Source organism: Etheostoma spectabile, chromosome 23 (genome assembly GCF_008692095.1).
Source record: "Etheostoma spectabile isolate EspeVRDwgs_2016 chromosome 23, UIUC_Espe_1.0, whole genome shotgun sequence".
Classification (NCBI taxonomy): domain Eukaryota; kingdom Metazoa; phylum Chordata; class Actinopteri; order Perciformes; family Percidae; genus Etheostoma; species Etheostoma spectabile.
In genome coordinates this window covers 15,758,167-15,769,346 of record NC_045755.1, presented here as the reverse complement: position 1 = coordinate 15,769,346, position 11,180 = coordinate 15,758,167, and the positions used below count along the sequence as shown (strand labels likewise).

Here is an 11,180-nt window from a genome sequence, read left to right as displayed (position 1 = left end):
CATTGGCCAGTTACCATGCCGCTTGCACGTCACATGCCTTGGGTCCACTATGTGACAAACCCTACGTAGTGTACCACATGTGTGCATATTTTGACAGAGGGACAGTCTAAGTGAAGAAATAGAGATAACCAAACGGAATCAGAGAGAAAGAAAGGGTGTGTCATACTGTACAACCAGTATAACATGTCCTGTGTAGACATGGTCGTTGTCCAATACAACAGTCAGTTGAAATAAACCTGTGGTAAAAACATTTGTTTCATTTGTTATGAATCTATTTTGATGTGTTTTCCCATAACTTTTGTAATTTTACATGTTTAAAAACTATCAAAATTAATATCCATATCGCAACATTCACAATCAATATCACAATATTAAATTCTGTCAATATTGTGCAAACCTACACACATCCTGGGGGTATTTGGGTAAGGGGTCCCAAGTCCTAAACAACACTACTGCTTTTTGCAATGCCACCATGCACATAATCTATTATTTCCTACTGCAGTCATAAGCAAATGCAAATGTTAACCTCTCTCTGATAGTGTTCCTGCTGTAGTTTGGGCTTGTCGGCGCGGGCTTCCTCCAGCATGGCGGTGAGTTGCCGCAGTTGTTGGTCCCTCTCCGAGAGTGTGGCGAGGGTCTGCTGCTTCAGCTGCTCCGCTTGAGCCATCCAGTCAATACGCTCCAGTCTACAAAGCACGTGACAAATTAACATACAATAAAAGGCCTTTGTTCCCTTTTTGCTTGGTCAAAAACAGTGACTATGATGACATAATGCTGGCTCTATTGCTCACCTGAGAGTTTCTATTTCCTGCTTGCCCATTTCCACCACATTCTCTAGCTGCATTATGACACCCAGTATGTCTTCATTCTTGTTCTTCTCCTCAAACAGCTCCTGGCTGATTTTAATCAGCTCTCCTGCTCCCAGTCGAGCCAGCTCTAACTTCTGCTTCTTGAGCTCAGACGACTGGGTTTGAAGCTGCTCCAGCTGCACATAAAGAGAAGGAAAAAGAAGAAAAAAATATAGGACAAAATACATAAACATAACACAAACGTAACATGAACATAAACAACGTTCACATCATTATGTATATTCTTTGCCAGCAGAGTTGTGATTATCTGCGTTTATGACTAAAATATTGATATTTACGGTGACATGTAACTCACCAGTCTCTCCCTGTCATTCTGCAGGGCTTGTAGTGCGTTCTTCAGCCCCCACACTTCTCCAGTGGAGCCTCCAGGGTTGTTGTGTGCTGGGTGGCCACCTGCCTTGCTCATCTCTTCCAGCTTCCGGCTTAGTTCCTGGACCTTGCTTTCTGCCTGGTCCCTGCTGTCCTGCAAGGAGGCCATGGCTTTTGAGAATGAATGGTTCTCTGCTCTCAGCTGCGCCGTTGCCTCTTTCTCCTGTAACAGATTCTGTTCGACAGCCAGCAAGTCTCTAGCCAGCTCTGCCACCCTCTCCTGAGCACTTTCTGACTCTGTTCGCATCACACCCCCCTCCCATCGCAACTCAGCTAGCTCTTTGCTCCTGCTCACCTGCTCTTGGCTCTCCTTGAGTCGCCTGTCCTCCAAAGCCTCCACTTGTTCTCTCGCTGCTTGCAGCTGCTCCCTCAGCTTCTCAACTTCTGCACCGGGAGCATCTATCACCTGTGATGCTGTCCTAATGTCCACAGCCTGGCTAAGAGTCTCGCTTTCCACTCTGACTTCTTCTACTCCTGTCTCTCTGGCTCTGCTCACACTCTTTACCTGACATTCCAATTTATCGCGTTCCTTTTCCAAAGAGGCAATACGCTCTCGCTGAGCTGCCAGAAGCTGTTTGTGTTGGGAGTCCTTCATGCTCAGGACTTGGTTAAGTTCGTTACGGTAGCCGTGAAGCTGAGCGGACAGCTGGGCCTTTTCAGCATACAGGTCGTCTCTCTGGACCAGCAGAGCGCGCAGCTCTTCTTTCAGGCTGTTGTTCTCCCCTGCCGCCTCTTGGATCAGACCGTCCTTTTCCATTATCACCTGAGACACAATACAAATATTATATTGACTTCTGACCAAAACAAGCTCAACTTCAGATATTATCAGCTTTAGGTTTTTGTGCCTTACCTGCAGGTGTTTCTCCTCCAGCTGTTTGTACATGTTAAGGACTCTGTCTCTGTCATCCTGCAAGGAGCCCATTGCCTTCATGAAAGAGTCCAGTCTGGCTTTTCTGTTGTTGCTCTCTTCCTCTGCCTTTCGCAGTTTTTCTTCCAGATCCCGCACTTCCCCTCTTCTCTGCTCCAGCTCCTTCTCAGCCTCTTGTGCCCTGTTGTCAGCCTCCTTTCTAGCCTCCTCTGCAGCCTGGAAAACAAAACACACATGAGTGATGAAACATTTGTCATCCAAGAACAATATAGAGCATGTACTGTAGGTGAAAACGTGTTAAAACCTGAGTAACAGCTTGCTCCTTCTCCCCCAGCATTTCCACCTCTCTCTTTTCCTTTTCATTTAACTCAGTCTGCAGCGTCTCTGTCAAGGCCTTAGAGGACCTCAGGTCTGTCTCTAGTTGCTCCACGTTCAGACACAGCCGCCTCTCTTCTGCCTCCCTCTCCCTTAGCTCAGTCCTGGCCTGGTCAACTTCACCCTGCAGCCGACCTACAGCCTCCTCCAGAGCTCTGGCCCTCTGAATAAGACTCTCCATCTCATTTTTCAGAGCATGGCTTTCATTTTGTGCGGACTGCAGCTCAGTTGTAGTTTGCCAAAGCTTGCTCCTCTCTTCCTCAAGGGCAGCTTTGCTTTCTGTGACTTTCTTTTCCTCCTCTTCCAGTTTCAGCTGCAAATCTTTGATTGCTTTCTCTAGTCTGAAAGAAATGAAATGTAAGTTTTGAGCTAAAAAAAAAAAAGCTGAACATAATCAGGGAAATAAGACAAATACAGCAAGAAGGTTTTTACCTGTCGACTGAAAGCTGAAGTTCCTCTTTCAGGGAAGATTCTCTCTGAAGCTGTTCTGCCAGTTCCTTGGCCCGTGTTTCAGCCTCCCGAACTTCAGCCTCCTTACCCTGCAGAGCATCTTTAAAACGAGTCTCCCATTGCCGGGTCTCGTCCAAAACTCTGTCACGGTCATCTTGCAGTGAGGACATGCAGCGTGAGAAAGCGGCTAACCTGGCCAGAGACTCGTCCAGACGGGCTTGCATCTCCTGGGCCCGTCTCTCAGCTGCTTCTGCAACCTCTCTGGCCTCCAGAGTGGCTTCCTCTTCCCTGTCTCTTTCTCGGTCCACCTCTTCCAGTCTCAGCTCCATCTCCTTCAGTTCAGCTCCAAGCCTAAATCTCACAGAGTCGAGGGTTTGCTCTGCCTCTGCTTTCATCGAGGCCTCTTTCTGTTGGGCACTCTGTTCAAGGATTGTTTTCTCAGCTAAAGCCTCGCTTGTCATCTTCTGAGCCTCCTCCAGCTGAGATTGGCAGGTAGCCAACTCTGCTTGAGTCCTTTTCAGGTCTTCAACAGATTTGGAAGTCTCCAGTTGTGATTGTTCTAGTTTGTTGTGGAGCTCTTCATGGCCTTGCTGCAGCGCCTTAGCTTCTTTACCTAGTTCGCTGATCCTCTCCTGGTACTTGATGCAGTCCTTCTGCAGCTGACGGACCTCCAGCTGCTTCTCCCTCAACAGTTCTTCCAGCTGACGTGCTCTGCTCTGGCTGCCTTCTCGGACCCTCTGAGCAGACCTCAGCTGTTGCTCCAGCTCCCTTTGCTTACCAGACTCCGCTTCAGCTTCGGCTCTTTCTCTCTGGGCTTGCCTCATGTCCTCCTCCAGCCTGGCAGCCCGGTCACTCTCACTCTGAGCCTCGGCTTCCAGCTCGGCACGCTCCCTCTCCAGCCTCTCCACCTCCCGCTGCAGCTCAGCCAGGTGCTCCCGGTTCTCTCCTGCCTCTTGCTGGTAGCCAGCGATGCTGCCATTGAGCTGAGCCAATTGGTTCATCAGGCGCTCCTCCAGGTTATCTTTCTCAGTTTCAAGGCTTCTGAGAAGCTCTTTGAACTGGGCTTCCCTTTTTGAACCCTCTTCAATCAGGCTCTTTTCTCTCTCTTTGCCCTCTTGGAGACACTTCTCTAGAGAGGCCACAAGGCTCTCCTTTTCTCTACTCTCCTGAAGATCTCGCTCAAGAGACGCCAGCTCAGCTTTGAGTCTGGCCTCCTGTTCCTGCCACAGCTCCCTCTCTGCAGCAACAGCTGCCTCCATCTCCCTTATTTTATCCTCCAATAAAACTTGAACACTTTCAGTCATTTCTTTTTCTTTTTTCTCAGTAGGTTGTGAATGTGTTTCTGGTGCATGCACTGCAGCTATTTGGTCTGCTGCTGTGTCTTCTTCTTTGTCTTCATACTGACCCTCAACAGGCTCTGGTTTGGTCATGATTAAGTCTGATTGCTGGGCAGTGACAACCTCTTCTACAACAGTAGCATGAACTACATTGTCTTCTTTCTCTCCTGTTTGGGCAAGTTGTTCCTTCAACGCTTCAATCTGCTGCCCTAAAGAGTCTCTTTCTGCCACTGTAGCATCCAACTCAGCTTTCAAAGCCCCCAGCTCATTGTGAAGTCTTTCCAACTCAGCTTTGAGAGCCCTGCCCTCTCGTTTTATTACATTATTGTCCTGCATCTCACTGAGTCTCTCATTCTCCTCCTCTAACTCCATTATTTTCTGCTGCTTTGTTTTGGCAAACTTTCTCATTTTGTCTTTCACTAAATCCACCTCTTTCTGCGACTCTTCCGCCCGTCTTTCGGCATCCTGCTTCGCAGCCTCCTGCATCCTCACCTTGGCCACGAGGTCTTGTCTCTCCTGCCTGGCAGCTTCCAGGACTCGTCTCACTCGCTCTGCTTCATCGCTCACATTTTCATATGACTTGAGCAGAGTCTCGTACTCGTCCTTCATGCCTTGAACCTTTTCCTCCCATTCTCTGCAGGTCCTGGCAGCTTCTTCTTTCGCTTGCTCCACTTCTCTCTTACAGGCATCTTTCTCATTCAGTATGCCCTCCATTGCCAGTTTGAGGCTCTCACAGGATGATCCTAGGCTTTGGTTTTCCAGTAATGTCCGGTCAACTTCGTCAATCAGTCGAACTTTTTCCGCTCTCAACTTCTCCAGCTCATCTTGTGCTGACTCCATTTTCTGCTGCAGTTCAGCTAGGAGCTTCTCAGTTGAAGCTAGTTGTTCCTTCTGGGTTTTGTTTTCTTTTAGGGCCTCTTTGCGAGAAATCAGGGCAGCCTGAAGTTTCCGTTGTAGCTGCTGGTTCTTTGCCTCGCTGTCTTTTTCTTCCTCTTGCTTCAGTGGAAGTTCAACCTCTAACCTTTGGGTTTTGTCTTGCTCAGCCTTCAGTTCTTCCTGTAAAGAAAATATTACCTGATCCTTCTGAGTCACTGTGTCCTGCATTGAGCGTATGAGAGAGTTCTGCTCGCTAAGCTGCTGGCTTAGCTCCAGGATTTCACAGTTCTTACTGACAAGGAACTGCTTGAAGTCCTCCACTTCAGCCTGAAGAGTTGTAATTGAGAATGTAGAATCTGCAGATTCTGTTTGGGCGGCAGCGTCCATCTCTGCTTTCAGGGTTTCAGCGTAAGACTCAGCCTGGTGATACTTTTCTCTAAGATCATTAATTTCCTCTGAGAGCGCATTAATCTGTCTTTCCTTTTCCCGTAATGCTTGTAGCTCTTTGCCCAACTCCAATGTTTCAGCCTCCTTCAGTGACAAACTGGTCTGGGATTCCTGCAGCTGCTTCTCTAGCTTGGTGTTTGCCATTTGCACAGTCTGGATCTCTTCTCTGAGAGCTTTCACAGAGGCCTCCGTTTGTGCAGAAAGGAGGTCAGACTGCTCTGCAGGATGCTTAACTGGATCGCTGGATTGTGGTTGCGATGAATCAGTCTCAGATGTGGCAAAATCCACCCAATCCTCCTGGACCCAATCACCTGCTGCTTGCTTTGCCACATTTTCAGCCAGTTGTATGGTCTCTTGGCAAGATTCTCTACCAGTGCTCACTTTTTCTTCTAACGCTCTCAATTTAGTGAGAAGAACTTCTCGCTCGCCGCTCTGCACCTCAAAACGTTCCACAAGCTCGCTGTATTCTTCTTTCTGCTGCTTCAGCTGTTCACGGTGGTGCCTATCTTTCTCTTTTGCTTTGCGGATGGTTTCCTTGCGAGATTCTTGGGCCTCCTGGACTTTTTTCTGAAGGGTTTCACACTCTGCTTCAAGAGAGACCACTTGGGATTGTAACACAGTTGTTTCAGATGAACTGTCAGCCTGCTGAGAGTTTTCAGCTTCTTCACGTAGCTTTCTATTCAGAGCAAGCGTCTCACTGAGAACTTGATCCTGCCAGCTAATTTTCTGTTCAAGAGTTTCAACTGCCTCTTCTTTGGACCTTAAAGCTTGCTCAAGTTCAATGACTTTAGCCTCCATTTCCTGAAGCTCACATGCTCTAGATTGTTCTACCTCTGGAATGTTTGCAGGAGTTTCTGCCTTTGCAGTTTCATCTCGCTCTTTCCATTTCTTTGCCTCTACCTCAAATTCAGCAACCTTCCTCATGAGATCTTTGCGTTGCACAAGTGCAGCCTGCAACTTTTTCTTTGTGGTTGTCAGTTGGCTTTCCAGCATTCCTTTCTCCTTTCGCATACTATCAAGTTCATCATCTACATGAGCAGCTGAGTCTTCAGAACTCCCTTTCTGTTTCTCGTCTCTGACTTTCTCAAGGTCCACTATCTGCCCCTTCAGTTTATTGACTTCACTGCCTATCTGGAACTTCTCTTCTTCTGCTTGGAGAAGTTTAGTTGACATGCTGTCATTGAGCTCCATTACCTCTTGCTCTTTTTGGCTGAGACAAAGCTTTAGCTCACTGATCTCAGAGTCCTTCTTTGACAAAGTGTCATTGTTGAGCTCTGATGTTTGAGAGTATTCCAACATGCTGTTTTCCATGTCTTGCAGCCTCTTTTCAAGCTCAGAGGAGAGGAGCTCTCTGTCCTCCAACTGAGCACTCAGCATCCTGGCCTGGCCCTCCTGCTCAGAGAAAGCTTGACAAGCCATATCCAGTTCTGTCTGCAGGGCCTGGATCTTCTCCTCCTTAGTTTTATTTTGAGTGCTTAAAATGTCTAACTGTTCTTCTAGAAGCTGCATTTCAACACTGCGTTTCTCCACCACTGAGCTACTTTGCTGAGAGAGCTTGTCCAGCTCCTCTCTGGCCAACTTCAGTTCTTCTGTAAAACCATTAGCCTCGGACTCGGCCTTTTCTTTGGCAGCAGCAAGGCATTGCGTTTCTTCTTCCAGGTTTTTGATTTTCTCCTGTGACTCTGCAGCTGCCTCTCTGAGCCTTTGAAGCTCAGCCAAAAGCTCACTATACCTCTTCTGAAGTTCCTCAGCCAAGGCCTGAGCAAAGACCTGGCCAGAGGGCACGCTGCCATCTGTGGTGGAAGAACTCTGCTGAGTTAGATGAACTTGTACCGTCTCTCGGATGATGACAGAGGACGACTCAACTTGAACTGTGGATGTTTCCTGCTCCATGCTCGTCGCCTCCCATGACTGCAGCTGCAGCTGGCCAAAGTCCTGCAGAATGGACGGCCACTCCTGGCCTCCATCTTGATTGACAGCCTCCAGGAGGGTCCAGCTGCTGTGGGCCACCTCTGAATCACTGCTGGCGACCATCTCATCTGAGGAGGTCCCTTTGGATTCTTCTGGGGACTCAGACTGGTGTCCAATAAGCTCTGGGCTGCTCTCGCTATCAGCAGGAATGGAGAGGACTGAGGTGTCCTGAGCAACTAAGGTGGTGTCCTCTTCTTGTGTGTCATCCATGAAGTCAGGAAGGGCTACACAACTGTCATGGGGGGCTGTACTGGCATCCTGAACCTGATATGGAGTCTGACTGTAGTTTTCACATGATGCAATCCCACTGGAGCTGTGCTCCTCAGCCAGTCTGAGGGACTCTCGTAAGGCAACCAGCTCATTGTCTTTTTCTAAAAGCTGCTGCTCCAATTGCAGTATGTGTGCTGTGGAAGTCAACAAAGTAATTAGAAAAAAACATTGGATGGCATTTTTTTCCAGAAAAATAACTATGTCTAATTGATTATCAAAATTGTTGACGTTTAATCCATTTTATCATTTAATTATTTTTAGCTTTAAAAGCATCCTAATTTAGGTATGCATATATGTACAGTATCTATGTATGCAAGTATGAGCATCCTGACCTTGACCAATATATTTGATTCTGTTTCCATATAATGTATACATTTTATTTTAGGAGAACAAATCCAGTTTTTTTTACCTTCATTAGCTTCAGATAAATCTTGTGCAGCTGGTTCAATCACATCACCTCTTTCAGATGTCTGAAACAAAAAAAATGACAATTAGGGGGATTGGAACTTTTACAACATTATTTACTGGAGAAAGAAATTCTGTATTAAAAGGATGGGGACAACACTTTTAACACTCTATATGGCCTATATGATTGTTCTTAAATACGGCATGAGGTGAAGGTCGGATAAGCCCGGTCGGTCACAACAGTGGATCAGCGCAGAGGGGATTAGGCGCACTTCTTCACACTGAGTTAAAGTATTGTCCGTCTATGGCCCAGCGCCTGTCTTGTCTGAGACTCAGACACATGTTGTAACACGGGACCAGTAAGACTGCCTTACTCTCAAAATAAAAGTTCTGTAAACTGTATTTTATAGAAAGGGGAAACCCAATGGCACTGTTGTCAGCTTATGGTAAGCTTCCAGTCCCACATCAACACCTTTTTTAATCATGTAAACAGAGACACAGAAAACCTCACAATGAAGGCTGAAACTTTGACGTTAAAGCTTGCAGAGTACCACAAAGCTTATTTAAGGTTTTACTTTTTTTTTTTTGTTTTTTTTTTTTTTTAAGATTATTTTTTGGGCATTTTTAGGCCTTTAATCGACAGGACAGTTGAAGACATGAAAGAGGAGAGAGAGGGGGAGTGACATGCAGCAAAGGGCCGCAGGCTGGATTCGAACCCGGGCCGGCTGCGTCGAGGAGTAAACCTCTATACATGGGCACCCGCTCTACCAACTGAGCTATCTGGGTGCCCTAAGGTTTTACTTTTAAAGTTCCCATCACAAGTAAAACAATTTACGGTAGCAGGTTACTGATTGCAGAACGCACTGGGATTAAATCAGACGGACCCCAGTTTGAGGGGGTTAGGTTTGCACTGTGATCGAGTCTCAGCCAGTGTGAATGCAGTCCATACAACATGACCACAATCTTAAGAAAACAACCCACACAGCAAGTCGAAAGGATAACTGCTCTTCCTGGTAGCTTAAGCTGCCTGGCAAAGACTACATGTGGCAGCTAGAAGTCTTCCCTGACAAAAAGGGATTTCATTAATCTACATATCTAGATCCAATCCAATCACAGGCCGAATCAACATAACGTATTTTAATATGTAAATGCAAAAGCCTGTGGATTGGATGCCATTATCCAGATAATGCATACAAATACAGAGCAAGTGTTAATACCAGATGTAAAATTTGCACTGACCAATAGAATTTGAAGCTCCAGCTGTTGTATCTTGGCAGTGGCTTCCTCCTGTTCTGTGGTTTTTCTGTCAAATTGTTCTGAAAATCAGAGATGTATATGAAAACATCATGTTAAACAAAGGTTTGACAGGAACACACAGAATTTTATAAACAGACACAAACAGATAATTTCCTTACCCTGAAGGGTTTCCATGGTGTGTGTGAGCTCGGCACAATGTTCTTTACTCTCCCTGCATTCATCTTTCAGCTTTGTCAATTGTGTCTCAAAAGACTGCACAGTGTCTAGGAACAGGGAAAGGTCAGCAGGGAAGGGGACTTCATCTGCTGCTTGCACATCTTCAAGAGTCAGAGAACGTAGATGTCTCCAAATATCCCCCAAGATTTCAGATTTCTTCTGGACTTCTTCATGTTTCTCTTTACTTAACGCCAGCTCTTGCGCCAGTTTATCAACTTCTGACTTCTCCCTCTCCGAGGCCTCCTGGCTGGCACTGACAACTGCCTCTCTCATAGAGGCAAGTTCCCTTTCGAGTCGAACTATTTCCACCCTAGCACTCTCTAAAGCATCATGGCTAGCTTGGACGGCCGCAAGATCAGCCTCTTTCATCAGAGCCAGTTCTCTCTCCAATCTGGCAACTTCCATCTTCTCCTTTCCCAGAGCCTCCTGACTAGCATGCTCTGACTCTCTCAGGGAGGCCAACTCGCCCTCTTGTCTGGCCACCACCATTCTCTCTCTTTCCAAGTCCTCCAAGCTGGTTCGGAGGGCTGCAACTTCTGCTTGGGCCCTGCTGGCCTGTTCGGCCCACTGCTGCCTCTCTTCCTCCCTCTGCTTGGCGTCATTGGCCAGCTCCTGCTCCATCTGCCGGAACTGAGCAGTCAAGATCTGAGCAGAAAATAAACAGAGAGAAGGAGAAAGAGGATATGAGTGAATGTGTGTTGTGTGGCTCAGCCAAACAATGCATCAGAATGACATCCCATTAAGATGTGGGGTGGGTCTGTTTGAACAGTTCTCTTTTCATTAAGCAGGAGAAGTATTCACTACAATAGCTGCACAAACACAAATGGCTTCCAGTATATCCAGACCTGTACCTGTTTCTGCTGATCAGCACTGCTTACTTCCTGCTGCAGCATTTCCAGCACTTGGGACCGAGAGCTTAAGGCCTCCTCAAGCTCTTCACAACGCCTCTGGGCTGCATGAAGGGCCTTGGAGAAAGAAAAACAAAGTGACCAACTGATCATATAAAAAGTGACTGTATCTGTGAAGTGTGGCCATCATCTTCTCTTTCATTAGTGGGAAAATGTAAACATTTTTGTGTTCATCCCCTCGAGATGAACTGAAGCAAATGCCAGTAATTTGCCAGTTATCAAAACATTTTTTTTTTAGCTATTTCAATTTTTTTTTGCTAAAATGATAAAACTTAAGAGGTTCCAGTTTCTCAAATGTGAATTTTTGCTGATTTCATCTTCTGTCTTTTATGACAGAAAAGTGCATATATAAGATTTTGAATGATAATAATAATAATAATAATAACAATAATAATGTTTCCTTTATTAGTCCCACAAGGGGGAATTACAATTTACACTCTGTTGTTAATACACACATGCCTGAATTACAAACATGCTCAGTACCTATACATGCACTAATAGAGAGACGTCAGAGTGGGGGGGGGGTTGCCCATGGAAAGGCACCCCGAGCAGTTGGGGGTTC

General features: G+C 46.4%; 1 protein-coding gene across 1 annotated transcript in view; it reads right to left on the bottom strand.

Moving 5' to 3' along the window:
* The window catches only part of golgb1 (golgin B1), a 21,838-nt gene that overhangs the window by 4,003 nt on the left and 6,655 nt on the right, over positions 1 to 11,180 (bottom strand). The window contains exons 7-16 of the mRNA XM_032505460.1: positions 10,562 to 10,675; positions 9,653 to 10,355; positions 9,477 to 9,553; positions 8,242 to 8,302; positions 2,914 to 7,966; positions 2,411 to 2,822; positions 2,089 to 2,322; positions 1,165 to 2,001; positions 792 to 985; positions 527 to 686 (exon numbers count right to left, since the gene is read on the bottom strand). Of these exons, the coding sequence (XP_032361351.1) occupies positions 527 to 686; positions 792 to 985; positions 1,165 to 2,001; positions 2,089 to 2,322; positions 2,411 to 2,822; positions 2,914 to 7,966; positions 8,242 to 8,302; positions 9,477 to 9,553; positions 9,653 to 10,355; positions 10,562 to 10,675 (7,845 nt within the window). The remainder of the gene's footprint in view (positions 1 to 526; positions 687 to 791; positions 986 to 1,164; positions 2,002 to 2,088; positions 2,323 to 2,410; positions 2,823 to 2,913; positions 7,967 to 8,241; positions 8,303 to 9,476; positions 9,554 to 9,652; positions 10,356 to 10,561; positions 10,676 to 11,180) is intronic.